The sequence below is a fragment of the Geospiza fortis genome, unplaced genomic scaffold (assembly GCF_000277835.1).
Source record: "Geospiza fortis unplaced genomic scaffold, GeoFor_1.0 scaffold1130, whole genome shotgun sequence".
Taxonomy (NCBI): Eukaryota; Metazoa; Chordata; class Aves; order Passeriformes; family Thraupidae; genus Geospiza; species Geospiza fortis.
This window is the reverse complement of record NW_005054690.1, coordinates 106,953-123,899: the sequence shown is the minus strand read 5'-3', so window position 1 is coordinate 123,899 and position 16,947 is coordinate 106,953. Positions and strand designations below refer to the sequence as shown.

Below are 16,947 nucleotides of genomic sequence, written 5' to 3'. Positions count from 1 at the left end.
CTGCTGATAAAAAATGGACAGGTTTGTCTGTGACAGGTTGATCTGGAATTCCAAACAATCCATGTAGAAAGTTCACAGCAGCGCCTCACTTTGAAGTGGCTGAACAAGGGGTAGCCTCAAAACAAGTAATTTTAAGAATCAGTTCTCTCTCCTAGTTTTCTTACAGAGTCTGCCTGATTCAGTTTTAGTTTCAATAGATTTTCATTTGCATTGAACTCATACTTGCATGCAACTTAAAACAGACTGAGCCTGACTTTCATCAAGCAGAAAGCAGATTTATAGCTGCTGAAGAATTGGCACTTTCATACTGATTTTTAGACAACATAAAGCTTCCACTAAGTAAATGTTCTTTACTGGTCTTCAGAGGTCCTAGTCCTGAAAGCATGCACCTAATACAGGCATATATATAAAAATATATATCTATATATATAGATAGATAGATAGATAGATAGATAGATCCTTGTTCCCAAACAGCTGCATCTGTCTGTAGTTGAATGTTGGAACTCCCTGATTTCCTGCCATTTTGCATTCCTTGTGAACTTCCTATCCTCAGCATGGAAAGGTTTTCCCATGTGCAGAGGAGATAAAAAAGCCTGGTTTCCTGCAAGTATGTCCTCTTTATGCCCCCAGGTCTTAATTTAGTTCTGAGCAAGGCCTGGTCTTCTTTGTACACCTTCATTACTGCTCATCCAGTCCAGAGGCCTCACACTGCACATATAACACCAGCCAGGTGGCTTAATCGACCTAGAGCGGGTAGAAAGTATGACAACTGAATTCTATCTGCTTCAATTTCAGTGGATCATCAAATCACTTATCCTTCTACCTAATTTCTGGTTTTCAAGAAATGTACCAAAATATAATTGTATTTGATATTTCCACACTTCTGTCAAATCAGACTGGCTTGAACAAACTCAGGAGTCATTAATGAGAGGCATAGGCAAGATACTGTAAGAGCTTCATTTCCTCAGAAAATCAGGTTAAAACTTCTCTGATAATGGATTAGATTCTTTGCCCTGTTCAAAGATCACTTAAGATAAGCTTGGACAGAGACTTCAAAACAATACAAGATAAAGGAGGTTTTAACTTGCATGATGACTGCCAAGAAGTTTTTGTTGAAGCCTAAATTTTGGCAGGAGGATAGCAAATACCTCTTATATTTGGCTGTGCTTTCATATCTGCAGCAGGAAGAAGCTGTATTGTTGGAATCGCTATGGTGATTGCATACCAGTTGATAGTCTCTTGCACTCTAGAAGTCTTGATTATTAAATTCAGACTAATTAAAATGGTGTTAGGCACACTCTATTCTAGTAGTTCTGACATAAAAAGCTATCTGGCTCAAAAAATAAATAAAATCGACATTTAGATATGATAAAACCTCTTGTTTAAAAGGAAGATGATGCTGAAATTGAATAAGTTAAAATTCCATTTTAATTAGTTTCTTAAGGAAAAGTTCAGCACTTCCAAGCAGAAGTTAACCACTTCAATGTCATAAAAATGCCACAAATAACTAAGAATTTGTCAAGAATAAAATACTGCATCTTGAACAACAGTTTTGCAAGGATTGGAATTTTAACCTCCAGCCCGATGTCTCCATAGTAATATCAGAAAGGAGAATTGAAATTCAAGTTTATTTTTACTCTACACACCACAGCTTTTGTCACAAACCTCCTAGAAAATGAATTGTGCATATTTCACCATCTTGTCTCTCTGTAGACAGATGGATATATCTAAAAGGCTCAAATTTTCAAAAATAGATCATGATTTTTGAATACCCAGTTCTCTTTTGTATTTTGGAAGTTGTACACCCAGACAGCCTTGTGGGTCCATGTAGGATTAGGTCCAGTTTTCAAAGAAGAACTTCAATAGTACCCATTGACACACATGGGCAGCTCTGTATGTCTCAAAGTCACACAGAGGTGTCACTGAAGTGCCTGTATATGTTTCAGAAGCCTACATCAGGAGCTTGTGAGTTGTGGGATTCTGAGAAACAATGAGGCTTACAAATCTTGTCTTTTGTGAGAATTCAAAGCTTTTAAGGAAACCAGTCCTGTGCTAGTACATTTGATCACCTGCAGCGTACCAACCCTGGCCACAAAGAAAGAGGAAATAAATTTTATTTGATTTTTAAAAGTTGGGAAGAATTTCCCTAATTTAATTTGATTTAAATGTTGAAATGGTACACAAAGGTAGGACTTCAGTCGCAAAGCAGTAATAGACTGCTTCTCAGATCCTTCAGACCCCCACTTCCACCTTCAGTACCACATGGGAGATGGAAAAATAGAGGGCTGCATGTTTAGCACAGTGAAGAATGAATTCTGAAGCAGCTGCTTCCATTCTTTCAGACTTCATCTGCATTAGCAGCAAGCCAGTGTTCTGGAATTGTGTGCAGCTGGCCAGAATCCATACATGGGTTCTGCAGAGAGAGTTTTTTAGATTCTTTACACTGATGTGAGGCTTGCCCCCAGCCCAGATGCTTTGCCTTTTCAGGTGTTATTCAACAGATGAGTTGTTCCTCATGTAGGCTATATATATATGCTAAGCTTGCAAATCACATCAAGGATTCTTTTCAGTTCTGGAAAGAATATAGGAAGTTGTCTTTCCTTGATAGCTGTTGTCTTAAAAGCATGTTTTCTCCTTAAGCAATTATACCATATCCCTAAAAGCATAGTTGTGTCTAGTTTACAATTTCAGAGCTGCACACTGAAAGACTTTATTGTTTCTGATACAAATAATAGCTTTCATTGCAATTCTTTATTCTGCAGTTGTCCACTGTGTTTATGTTTTTCCCAGATATTTGTTGTCATAGGGCATAAGTCCCTTTCAAGTGAAATTTTTCATAGAGTCTATGGCAACTTACTGAAAGAGGGATTTCCTGAGCCCCACTCACAAAATTAAAATTGTGATGTGGTTTTGGAATTTCAGAATTACAGTGCTACACATAGAAATTTCAGCAGGAGATATTACAGATGCTGCAAAATTTACACCATTTGAATCAGGAAGTTAATATTGTGTTAGTATGCCTAAAACAGAAATGAAGCAGCTGGTTTAAGATCCCTGTGACTGAGTGCTGCTGGCTGAGATCACCACCCCTATGCAGTTTTCCACTGCCCCTGCTGCATGAGGCTGTGGTACCCACATCACAGGATGGACCTGTTGGCACTCAGAGCCAAATGTTGTCAAACAACCACCATCAACACATTTTTCCACAGGCTGCTTGGCTACAAACTAAGGCAGCTGAGAAGCAGAACTAATAGGCTTCTACTTCTTCTGCTGGGTGGGATATGTTCTTCCTGACAGGGATGTAGATGCACAGTTGAGAGCAGTGAGTCTTCAGGTAGTTTGGATACGTCTGAAAAGTATTGCAAGTCAAATACGCAATACTGACTCAGTAGCTTAATAAAAAGTTATCTTGCCATCCCTTGGCCATAGCAGAATTCAGTTGCCGACTAGGAAACAGTGATGTTAATTCTTTTGCAGGAAAGAAATTAATTCAGACAACTTTCCTAGCTGAAGTTTTAGGTTTAATTTCATTCAGTATCTTTAGTCAGAGTAACCTGGTTCTCATAATCCAGTCTAGACCCTTCCATGCAGCCAGGAGCAGAATTGATACTGCCTGAGATCCAGATAGGAGATTTGCCTTCAAGATCAGTCTCTTTTCCTGTAGCAAGTGCTCTCTGTTGTACAGCAGACCACATCTAAATTTGTAGTTTGACAGCAACAGAAATGCTAGAAGCCCCCTGGTTTCCTTTACAAAAACTGCTACAACTTCTGTCCATTACATATCTTTTGAGCAATTGCATGTGATGCACTGTCATGTGTCTGGAGACATTCTTACCTAAGACAGGAACAGAATTCAGTGACTATTTTATTTTTAATTTATATAAATGTATGTATTTTTCTTGCAAAATGCTTGTAAAATGCAGAGGGTAAGTGGAAAGTGTAGGATTTCATATTACAGATTTCATATTCTAATAAAACAGAATTTCAAACACCTACAGTTTAAGTCTTTGTAATCCAGCAGACAAATACAGAAAGGACTGCTGAGAAAGGTAACTGCAGAAATTACATAGGGTGTGTGCCAATGGAGAAGAAGGTTGAGATATAACCTCAAGTATGTAATTAAAAGTAGCAGGATTATATTTGAAAGAGTTGAATATTAAGAGCAACACTTTGACAGACTAAGTTATCAGTATTACTGCTTGCAATGAACAGGCAATGAAGCAATGTCTTAAGAGAAATTACTTGACTGTAGATGGACATTTTTGAAACTAGACCAAACAGAAATACAAACCCCACTTGGGAGCAAGTGTATTCTGTGTGGGAGGCGAACTAGCTGAGGTGAACAGGCTGAGGTGATAAGGTAAAAAATACCAGAAATAGAAAAGGCTCATAAATAAAGCACTTCTGTATCTTTGGGGATGAAAAATGTTACAGGAACATAAACCAATGGCATTTACTTTTTTAACAGATGGACCAAAGAAACCATCAAAAGATGAGACATAGAAATCTACAAAATGTGGGGGCTTTTTTCTTCTTCTTCTTCTTTTTTTTTTTTAATTGAAGCAAACTGAACTAGGCTAATTGATGCTATTCAGAGACAGTACAGGGGATTGATGCCTCACAGTACTAAGCTATAGAAGACAGCATGAACTTCATCAAAGTAGTGAGAAGAGGCTCAGGCAACTCTGGTCCCCACTGAGAAACTACTGAGTCATAAAAAACCCCCAAAAGTACAAAAGGATATGATATATTTTAAGTAGGATTGACCTTAATATATGAAGTTGTTGACCCATAATTTGCAGGTGACTTCACCATAGGTGAAGGTGTAGGATATTGCTCAGTCTTTCACAGTTTTCAGCATTTTGCTTCATATTAAGGATTCAAAATGTAGATCCACACATGGGCCAGACAGGAGTGTGTTTTACCTCATATTTGAAAAACATTCTGTCTTCTGTCCTATGTGCTACAGCTATCAAATGTGGACCAAGGGGGTGTGAGAATTCTGTGGCTGTCAGAATGCTGGTGTTGGAGATGCAGTACTCAATAAAAAGTTAGGTGTTGGGGGACATGGTGTGTTGGAATTGCATAACTCCTGCATCTCCCAACAACAGGAAACTTCATTAAGAGACCACACAGCTCCCTGTAGTGCTTCCCGGACATGCTGAGAGACTTTCAGATAGCATCAGGGACTTTCAGATGGCCTTCCCAGACCTAGCTCATCAATATAAACAGGCACCTTACCTGATAATTAAGAATCGATTGTGAATTCTGCCCTTGTTGGCAACACTGTGTCTGGAATCCTTTTTTCATGAGCTCTTCTTTGCAGGGGAACTATGTGTTTATTGCAACCTGCCTCTCACAAAGCTGTGGCAGTTTGACAGAATAGGACACTAATGGAGAAAAAGGAGTACTTTACTGCTTTGTGTCAATGTTTGCAATAACCCACTTCAGCCAACACCCATAATTTACCATTACTCTGCACTAATTTAGGTATCTGCAGAGAAACATTAAGGAAAAATCCATTAAGGAAATTTTACAGGACATCAAATTAGTTAAAGATCCAGGAAAGGAGGCAGCCTAAATTTCACTTACGATACACCAGGTGTCTTTGGACTTGTTACCTACTAGATAGTTACAATAATAGCACTAACGATAACATCACTATGCTAGACATAGAGAGAAATGTTTTATTTTAATGATGCCTCTTAACAATATTCCATGTTCTCCTAGGTTTGCACCATTCCATCCCAGCCTCCTCAGCCTGCTGTTGTTCCAAAGCCAGTTCAGTCTGTCATCCATGCTCCATTGCAACCCAGCTGCCCGGGCCGAGGCAAGATGGCAAAGCTCATCAATCCAGAAGAGATGACATCCAGGGATTATTACTTTGATTCGTATGCTCACTTTGGAATTCATGAGGTAACCTTTCTTTTTGTTTCAGCAATTGTTAAATAACTAACAATATAATAATAATTATTATTAATTCTTTTATATTTTACTTACTTATCTGTATCCCAGTTGCTCATGATTATATTCCTCTGCCTTTCCTCAGACTATTGTATAGTCTGGTTAAGTGCCAAAGATATCACCCATTTCTCTAGAGACTTGCACTCAAAACCTCTGTCCCACTTAGATTCTTGTTGCAGCTGTCCGTGCAGAGGTGAATTTCACAAGTGCATCAGTGCAGTGCATTTATGAGGGCTGCAAACCAGCCCAGCCACAACCATGGGCACTCCCTCATTGCTAAGTTGGAGATTTTGTTCTCTTGGGTGTTTGAGCACAGACATCAACAGAACAGCCACTCAGCTGACATGGGAAGCCAAACAGTTTCTTGACTCCTGGTATGTAACTTGAATGCATAGGTTGCATTGATGGGGACATTAAGCCAAATCACCTCCATTAAATACACTCCTGGAAAGAATTTCTTGAGAATTTCAAGAATACTTGATGGACCATTTAATATCAAAATGTTGGCTGTAGACAAGTTCTAAAGAAGTCACTGATACCTTGCCCTGCTGATATTTTTGTGACTTAAGAGGATGAGATCTTTAGAAGCAAAAAAGTAAATGTGAAATGACTCAGTGCATTCCTCACAAACAGCATAACAAACAATATCTATTTCCATTACTCTAGTAATTGGTTGTGGGGTGTAAACATAAAAGATTTCTATCTGCCAATAACGTCTTGCCATTGTAGCATTCAGAAATTCAGTCCAGGAATGGAAGACTATAGAGAAACAATTGAGTGGGAAGGAAACCTAGGAGAAAATTTTGAAGATACATCAGAGACCTTAAGTCAAATGGAGCTCCTGATGGAAGGATACAGCCATGTAGGTCTCAGGGAGTGCAGAGAGCTTCTTGCTGAGGCTGGGAAGTTTCCTCCTTGCCTGCAGAAGGTGTGCACTGGTAAAGGATCTGTGTCAACAAGTAAAGGAGCTGCTAGAGGAGGCTGGCAGGCTTTGAAGCATCAGGGGCATGAGGAAGAGATTGACTAGATCTTCTCTGAGAGCATGAAGGTACAAGAGCCTAAAACCCCAACTGTAGTGAAAGGAGAGGCAGGCAGAGTCTGTACGTACCAGGTTTGGAAGTGGGGACTCCTCCGATGGTGAAGGCTGGAAACTTGTGCCTTCTGGGAACAGGAGGGAGGCTCTTGATCCACCTGCAGATCTCTGGCTACAGAACAGGGTCAGTGTCTTCATTGTAGCTGAGGGGCAGGAAGTTCTGTCCAACAAGCCTCCAGGACCAGCTGGCTCTGAGCCAGGCAGAGACACTGGGAGCAAGTGACAAGTGATAGCTGCAAAGGCTCTCACCTGCTGGGTACAGAGGCCCCATCTGCTGACAAGACCTTCTGCCAAGGCATTAGGATCTGGGACATTGTGGAGAGGCTGCTGGCATTTGTCCATCCCTTAGACCAGCCTTTAGAGCCTGCTGCTGTTCTACATGAGCACCAGTGAGACCTGGAGCATAGCAAGTGTCACTGGGCAGCTCTCAGGATGATCATCAACAGCAAGGTGTGCCAGGTGGATTTTTGCTTCAATTTCAACAGCACAAACAAGGACTTGAGGAGAAATGTTATCACAGCTCCACAATTGCTTGTGCAGCTGGTGTCAATGACAAATTTTTCGTTTTTATATCTATGGGACCCTTTTTGAGGATTGAGTTCTGCTAGGAAGAGATGAATCCACCTGAAAAATCATGCTAAAAGGCATCAATACTGACACCTGGGGAGATATTGTCACCACCACTAGTGACTGGCCTCCAAATGGACCTTGTGCTGCTCATTACAGCACTCGGTCCATAGTTCATCCATTTTTCAGTGAGGATGTTATGGGAAAAAATGTTGAAAATTTTGCAAAAAATCAAGATAAAAACCATTCTCTTCCTCATTCCTCTTCCCTCATTCACAAGGTCCATTACTTCACCATAGGAAGATACCAAGTGCTCAGTCATCTCCAAATCCATGCTGAACACTCCCAGTTACCTTCTTGTTCTTAATATGTGTGGAAACAGTTGCCACACACAAAGGTGTACTCACACCTTTCCAGTGGTGATGGACTGCTCTTTGCCTGATACCAAACCATACTTTATGATAAAAGTGGCCTTTTATTCATCTGAAGTTACTGAGCACACATAGTGTCCTGCCAAGACAGGTAAGTAAGCAGCTGATACGTGTAACAATCCAGTTCATGATTGCCTCAGACTGGTGGGCAGTGAACAGATCCTTTTCATCCTGAAACTGAAAAACTCATTTGTCTACTTGCTTAAACTATGAAATTAGGCAATAGAATAAGCAAACCTTCAGCCTTCCAGACATAACAGAAGCATTTTCAGAAAACTAAAGTCTATGTTGAATAGTCTACCCTTCTCTTAAAAATGGCACCTGGGTCTTGAGCTGGGTCCTCTTTCTTGATGTAGACTGACGGATGTACAAGAGAAAGCAAAGTATCAGTGGAATTAAATGAATGTACTGCTGCTATCAGTGTATCAAAAATCAGGCCCTAACAATGATACCTCAAACTAGTGAGATAGTAGTCTCGGTGATACATTAATATCTTCTGGAAATTGATCAGGAAAATGAGTGGAAAGAGCAGTGAGGGAGGACCTTAGAATACAGAATTTCTAAGCTATGCTGTGGGCTTCTGCCTCACATTGGGCAAGGTTGTCAAGCCTGCTGTTGTATAATGTCTTCTGAAGCCATTTCTTTTCTGTTCGAAGAGGAACCCCAGAAGGTCCCTCCACTGAGGCTCTGGGCTGTGCATGATTTAGGAGGAAGGGAAAGTTTGGATTTCTGTATGGCTTCTGTCTATTCCCAGGGCAGTGCTGTGGTTAGATTACATTCGGCTTGTTGATTGCAACAGTGAAGTAATAGCAGAATAAAATCATACAAGGGACATCATGCTGCTTCTTAATAATTCAGCTCTAAGTAGCTGGCGTTTAACAGTTGCTTTGATGTGTGCACCCCAAAGTTCTTGAGAAACCCTTCATGTTGTGTGTTAATTATGCCTAAATGACAGCAAGGGAATGCATTCAGCAGCACTGTGGAAAGCATATAAGCATTTCAAATAGTGACACAATCCTTTTATTTTCATCACAGGAAATGTTAAAAGATGAAGTGCGCACATTAACCTATAGAAACTCAATGTATCACAATAAACATGTTTTTAAAGATAAGATTGTCCTCGATGTTGGAAGTGGCACGGGAATCCTCTCCATGTTTGCTGCAAAGGCAGGAGCCAAGAAGGTATATGGGGTAAGAAGACTTTCTCTCACACTCTCTCAATGTTTGTGCATTTTGCCTGACAATTTGGCTTTGTGATTTACCTTTTCTTACTTGTCTTGGTTTGAAATTCTACTCTCCAAGCTCATCTATGGCTTGGTTTATAGTGACTTCAGTGCAGTTCTGTTGTATTCTATGACTTGCACTAGTGCACCTTTTCCAAAAGGGGATGTAAATATCTTTTCATATGTGGAACCTTTGGTGTTCTGGTACATATTCACATTTCTTCTTGGCTGAAAAAAATGTTAAAGAGACTCACTCCTACTCAGAGGGGTTAAGGGAACTATCTTGCATTTTAATTTTCAGGGTCTGCAACTTTGTAGTCTTGGAAACACATTTCCTTAATACACTTTTCCCTGCATATTACAACTCAGCAAATTGTGCAAAAAAGCATGTGCATGTTTTCTGTGCCAACAATAACACTTTTCAGAGGCAGAAGGAAATTATTACCTTAAATACATTGAACTTTAGGAGCATGAATGTGCTGTTCTCTGCAGAGAAGTCATTATGGAGAGCACAGATTTGCTTACTAAGTATATTCAAACTTATTTTTACTGACTCTAAAATGACAAATGCAGTTTCTTTTTGCTTTGGACTTCTGTTTGCCCTGAAGACATAATGCAACATAGATAAAGGGGAAATAGATCCTGTTTCTCAGTGTACTTCAACAAAATTGTTTACTAAAACTTAATTGGGTGCATCTGTGCATTTGAGGATACTGATGTCACTAAGTACCCAAACTGTGTGTCTTTATTACTGGTAATGATACATGAAATGCCATTTCAATTCTCAGGCTTATATTTTCAAAATCCAGTGTAAATTCTGATTATCTCATCTGACTATCAGACTAGAGCCTGAAACTATAGATAGCTGGAAAAAGTTTTGGAGTTTAAGCCCGCAATAGGCAGCTGGAAGGTATTTTCTTGTAAACCAAGTATTTTTTGTTAATATGATTTATTATCTCAAAGCCTCAGGGAGGATAAACCAGCAGATTACTGTGATGCAGAAATGCATGTCTCATGCAAAGATGTTGCAGTGCTCTAGAAGTATAAGCATATACAAAATGATGGTGATGTGCTCCCACCTTCCCATCTCTCAGATCCCTGGCCATATGGTCTTCCTCCCTCCCTTGCGCTGGCACTGGTGCTTATCTGATTCTACAGTGAGCCAGCTCACTGGCAGAAAATTCACCAAGTAAAAGAAAAGTAAATACTTTTCCACATTTGTTGTTGTTGTGAGGGGTTTTTTTTCTGTTTGGGTCTTGCTGGGTTTTTTTCCCCTTTGGACTTCTTTAGAGTTCAGTCCTTACCTCAGGACTTTATAGAGCTGAGTGGCACACGACTGCCAGCTCACCGATGGACTGTTCATCGCTGAAGCTGGTGGGTGTGCAATCCATGGAACTTAGCTCTCAGAGGAACTCCCTTAGGTGTGAAACTTGTGCTACAGCCAAAGAATTTCAACCTTCTTGTCAGATGAGCTGTCTCACCATGAACCCTGTACACAGCAAGCTGCAGAGTGGATTTGTGTTGGACAAGCAGCCATTTCAGACCTAGCAGTGGCAATCTTATAGTCAAATTGAGAATTTATGGTCATATTTGCAATTGGAAACTGTGAGTGTTCCATTTAAAAAGCAAACATTTGCTATGAGCTATTACATAGAGCTGCGATGTTCCAGTTTCTTCTCTACAGTTAAATGTGATTTTTCAAATAGCATGATGTAGAAACTGTTGACAAATGCAGAGTGTTGGTTTTTTGACTACAGAAATTACTCTCCTCTTACTCACACTTTCCCTCTTGGGGTTCAAATTCATCCACTACTCTGTCTGGTTCTTCTTATCCCTTCTTACCCACCGCTGGAACTTATTCCTTGCCACTACCTAAGCCAACAGCTAGAATTATCTCTGGGTCCTCAAGAGATGTAAATCATACAATCATTAACTTAAAGCTGTATCAAGTTGGCCGAGGACATGTCCAGTCCAATTTGGAAAATCTCCAAGTACAGAGACTCTAAATACCCACAGCTCATGATTACTGACTTTGTCTTATCCCTGTGCATTTCAGAAAAGAGTTTGACTTTACTTTCTTTGCAAGCCCTTTTGGGATACTTTTAGATTCCTATTGGAATGGGGAGGATCTCTTCTACAACCTGAGCAGAACCAGCCACCTCACCTTTTCTTTTTTCTTTACCTGCTCTGAGCCCTAACCCTTGTGGAAGGGTGCCATGCAGTGATGTTAATCTAGCAGGGGAGCTGTTGTAAGAAATGCAGAGATAGAATTGGCACATAGCTCTTGTTGCTTGGGAGGGGTCAGTGAGGGACACAGAAATACACAAAATATCCCTTGAAGCCTTGGTTCATCTGCTACATTTAGTCATACAAAATTCAGGACAGTCATTGCAGTGAATTCTGTGCTATTTTCAGACAAACAAGACAGTGCAGGAAGGAAGGAGTTAAACAGACACAGAAAATGAAGGCTGATGTTAGATGTCAGCTGCTTTGTATAAAAAGGTGGTGATGAGGACACAGCCCAGGGGAAATCTGGGGATCTTGTGACTGTTTCAGGAAGAGACCACAGTAAATGAGGAGACATTTGCAGCAGTAGATTGAAGACTGAGAAGTAAAATGAAAGCAGAGGTGAATATACACACACAGAACCAGACACAGCTGAAGCAATTCAAGGGTCCATGCTGGCACCACTGCTATTTAAGATCTTCATTAAGGACAATAGATGGTGGGACTGAGTTCACCCTCAGGAAGTTTGCAGATGACACAAAACTGCTTTGTGCAGCTGATGTACTTGAAGGAAAATAGGCCACACAGAGGAATCTTGTCAGGCTTGAGGAGTGGGCCTGTGTGAACCTTGTGATTTTCAACATGGCCAAGAACAAGAGCTTTTGCTTGAATCAGGGCAATCCTTTGAAGATCTCTTCAAGCCCAAACTGTCCTATGATTCTGTGATTATAAACTCAGGTACAGACTTTCTCTATTGGAACATGTGCTTTTCATAAAATCCAAATGCTTTGCTAAATAGGGCAGATTTGAGCAGATCACTGACTTGAAAGAAAACTGAGAAAAAAAATCTGACAACACCAATTTTTCCTCTATTTCTTCACCTGCAGAATTCAGTTTTCTTTTTTCTGAAATGGGTTGCTTTTTAAAATAAAATTCAACCACAGTATAGAGTCCGATTCAAAATGCAGATGAATAGCTTTGGCCACCCTAAAGCAATTTTTTGTCTGAAATATGCATTCCTTCATGAAACATTTAAATGTTGGGGGTTTTATTCTTTTGCTTCTTTGCATCTGAAACTGATTTTTGGAAACTTGTTGTCATTCATGAGAGAGAACTTTTTATTTCTTTGCACCTTGTTCTTTAGAAAGTTTGGGAAGCAGCCTCCAAACACCTACCTACGCTTGCTTTATTTAAAAACCATCCAAAATGGGCAATGGATTTGAAGATACCAGACAGATGTGAATAAAGACAGGGAAAATGAGTATAATGGCAGTAATATAGACAGGGCATACAGTCCATACAGTGTACAGTAAGGGAAGGACCTGGATGTGGTTCCTTTGGAAGAACCAAAGGATGTCACTCACCCCGAAGGATTTCTTCCTTGAACTCTCTGGACTGGCACTCAGGCGTTCCTTTCCACAAGCCAGTTTTGGTTTATGCTCAGGCCATTGAGACACATTTTAGGAATGGTTTACATCCACAGGCAAGCTAAGCAGAATCAATGTGCTCCCATGGGGACTGGGATTGATATTATGACTGCTATTATGTCTGTTTCACACACAATATAAAAAGAATAAAGGATCTGTGTGTCCTTGCGTCTGCTGTCCTGCCATCTGTGAGTGCTGTCTCAGAGGTCAAGCACAATTTAGCTTTTAGAGATTAAATGGGATTCACTGGCTATATAAACCACTTCATTAGAGATAATATAGTTCTATTTGACATTCCCACAGGGGAATTAGGGAGACAAGGATTATGCAAAGTAGTATCGTCCGTTTAATGCCAAATTTGGAAGAGGTAAATTAGGAACTGATTCAGTGATTACAAGCAACTTTGGCTTTCATGATTTTCAAGGGCCACAAAACCCAGAGAGATTCTTGGAATGTAGTTTTTCTCTAAAAGATATTAGAGGTCATTGCAAACATGCTTTTATGCTAGTACGCAGATTTTACCAAGTTTAAGGGCAGATCTAAAACTTCGAGGCACTCTGTAATTATTTTCCTAGAAAAAGCACAGAACTGCTCAGAGAAAAAGCCATGCAGATCTGGATGTTCTTTTAAATAGAAAATTTCAGTCCTTTCTTGTATGTTAAATGATTGCATTCTGTTGGAATAGCAACTTTTCTAAAAGATATAGGTTTTTCACATAGAAAACAATTGCTTCTTGGCATAGACCAGTATTGGCATGTTTGAATTTTAATATTATTGACAAAGTTTGAATGTATTTTGTTTAAAAATATATATGGAAATGTAGCATCATCCTAATTCATTCCATTCAGCAGACTGTTGTGGGGGAGGAGGCAATACTCTATAGTATCAGGAGTAAATTAAATATAATTAATAATGTACATTTTGTAGGTAAAACCCCTTTTTTCACATTTCAATAATTTTTAAATCAATCTTTTCCACAGGAGCCACTTTAACTCAGACACAGACTGCAATTTAAATATTAAAACATCATTAATTATGATCCTCCCCACAGGTTTGATTTACTCTTTATCAATGGTTACGTGCTTTGTAGAGTCTTTGCTGCCTTCAGTAGATAGTTTTCATTCACACAGCTGAGCTCTCTAACACATAAATTGCTCTTTATCTTGCTTTTCTTCTTTTCTTTTTTTCCTAGATTGAATGCTCAAGTATATCTGACTACTCAGAAAAAATTATCAAGGCCAACCACTTGGACAACAGTAAGACATATATAATTTTTTTTTCAGGAAAAAGAGAAGATAACTGTTTTGCTTTTTCTGATTAATTAATGTTGTGTGTTTTACATGTAAATGGTAGTTTTGCGGAATATACTTATGTAAATACAAAACTAAACCCCTCTTTCTAGGCACTACAACAATTCCTCACAGGAATTACTGTCAATTCTGTATTTATCAAAGACAAAAAAAGGAAATAGAAATGATCAATGGGAAGTTCGGTTTAGCAAAGCAGAAGGAAGACCCTATGCTAGAACTGAACTTATCAAATTATTCTGCCATTAGAATTCTACCTTCTCTCTTAAGCAGAATAGAAATACAAACACCCATACTGACATGCAAATTGAGATAAGGTTTAAAGCAAAAATTTTTTGCTAAGTTTTCTGACTCCCCACTTTAAGAAAATACTTTTTTCAAAACCTTATCAAAACGCACACTTACACAAATGAAAATGTCCAAATCATAAAATAAAAATATCATATAAAACTTCTTTTTGATTGAAAAGAAAGCTGATGAAATTTCCAAGTATGTGGAAATTCTAAATTAAAAAAAGAAAAAACAACAACAAAAAACCAACAAAAACCTAGAAGTAACCCCAAGCTGCTGAAAACCCTTAGCAAAAAATAATCCCCAACAAGTTCTATTTCATGCCTTCAATCCTCCTCCAAATCACAGCACTCAAGATATCTTTGTAACAACCTAAAAAGTCAGCCTTTTTTTAACTGAGGCCGTGAGACAGCTCCTGTTTAAAGTGCTTTTTTGTGAAGAGCTTGCCTTTGCTGCAGAGCAGGTCATGGCTGGGCTGTACCCAGTGCCCCCACTTTCAGCTGTGTCTGCGCTGATGCTCTGCTGGCACATGTGCAGGAATGAGTTTCTGTGTTGGGTCACATCTGCTCTGATTTTTCTTGCTGTCACTGGCAGTTTGTGACTACCCCGAGCTCTCTGGGAGGAATATTTATTGTACATCACGGGCATTCAGGTGTTGTGGTGTGAAACAGCAGTGATGTGGGATACAAGGGGCCAGCCAACCTATGCAGCTCTTGGTTCAGGAAAAGAGGGAAGCAAAGGAGCAGAAAATACTCTTTCCACAGTAGGGATAAGGCACTAAAGCAGTGAGGTGTGACCTCTGTGGTTGTCCTAAACATTGGATGCAGAGGCTGTGCGTTCCCAGAACAGCTTTCATTGGCTAGAGACAGAAATAGCACACCGCAGATCAATTTGTGTTTGGATTTCCAGCAGAGGAATTGTGTGTGAAGGAACCATTGTCAGAATAAATTAGAAGGTTCCAGTGTTCTCCAGAAGGTTTTTATCTCTGCTTTTTCCTCCCATTTCTACAAGGAGAAAGGCACTGGGAAACTGTGGAGGCAGGAGCAGAGCCCCCTCCCTTTGAGGGGAGGCTTGGCAGGGTCCGCAGTCTGCTTGGTCTGCAAACTGCACCCCTGAACCAACATTTACACTTTCACACTCCACAGTGACCCACATTCACTTCTATTTTAATGCAGCCAGGTACTGAGCCAAAGGATCTTGCTGCTCATGGAAATTTTCCTTTCCCCACCCCCCCAAATGTTTTGAGCAATGCAGAGTCAGCAAAAGGGGCTGAACCAAGGGAAAACCCACTGCTTCCAGAACAGATACATGCAATACATTCAGCAGTCTGCTTGGGCTGCAAACTGCACCCCTGAACCAACATTTACACTTTCACACTCCACAGTGACCCACATTCACTTCTATTTTAATGCAGCCAGGTACTGAGCCAAAGGATCTTGCTGCTCATGGAAATTTTCCTTTCCCCACCCCCCCAAATGTTTTGAGCAATGCAGAGTCAGCAAAAGGGGCTGAACCAAGGGAAAACCCACTGCTTCCAGAACAGATACATGCAATACATCTGGGGACAGCATGATCTGTCCCCACATGATGCCCTATGAAGTGAAGGGAGGTGGGAGGAACCAGTGCTGCTGCCACTGCTGCTTACACTGTGACTGTTCTGGGTGTAAACAGGGGGCTTCAAAGTCAGGTGTGTCACTCTGGCAATTGTCAACAGTGCCAAAATTCACTCCAAAAGAATTGGGGCAGTGGAAGTTCTTGGGAGAAAAGAGAACTCATGTCTAGAGCTTAAAGACTTGAAGAGTCTTCAGTATAACAAGAGATGAACTGTTGAATTACTAACTGTGAAAGAAATGAGTTTAAATAATGGCAAAGAGAAGAGAACCCTGCTCTTTTCCAGTCAGGTTCCTCTTATAGCTGATATTTTGTGGTACCAGTCTGAGTCAGAGTGTTCTTAATTTCTTAGGGGGCCAGTCTGGTTTAAAAAATTTGCTATGCAAATAAAGTGGCCACATCTGGTTAGAGTGATACTAGTACTGCATGTATTTGGGAAAGACAAAACCTCCTTTTCCCTGGGCTGAGTTCTAAAAATCACCCAACCCACATTTCCACACTCAGCCAGCTAACCTAGTTCTAGCTAAGTTAAATTAAATTAAATGAAATTACCTTTATTTTTCTGAAACTGAATGTTGACCATTTAATCAATAAAAACTGCTGTCATTAAAAATTGCCATTAATTAAGAGTAGTGAAGTAATCTTATCAATTAGTAATGGAAAGTAAAATGTTCACCTAATTCCTAAATTTCAAGTGCATGTGTAACCTTTTCAAGGAAGTATCCAGAACCATGAGACTTTATCCACTGCAACAAGCAATAAAAACATGAGAGAAACATACTCTGAAAATTATCTAGCACAAGCTGA

The 16,947-nt window shown here is 39.8% G+C and overlaps 1 protein-coding gene across 1 annotated transcript in view; it reads left to right on the top strand.

Annotated features, from left to right (window-relative positions):
* The window catches only part of LOC102044603 (protein arginine N-methyltransferase 8), a 56,392-nt gene that overhangs the window by 24,978 nt on the left and 14,467 nt on the right, over positions 1-16,947 (top strand). Inside the window, exons 2-4 of the mRNA XM_005430852.2 lie at positions 5,731-5,916; positions 9,091-9,246; positions 14,124-14,187. Coding sequence (XP_005430909.1) covers positions 5,731-5,916; positions 9,091-9,246; positions 14,124-14,187 — 406 coding nt within the window. The remainder of the gene's footprint in view (positions 1-5,730; positions 5,917-9,090; positions 9,247-14,123; positions 14,188-16,947) is intronic.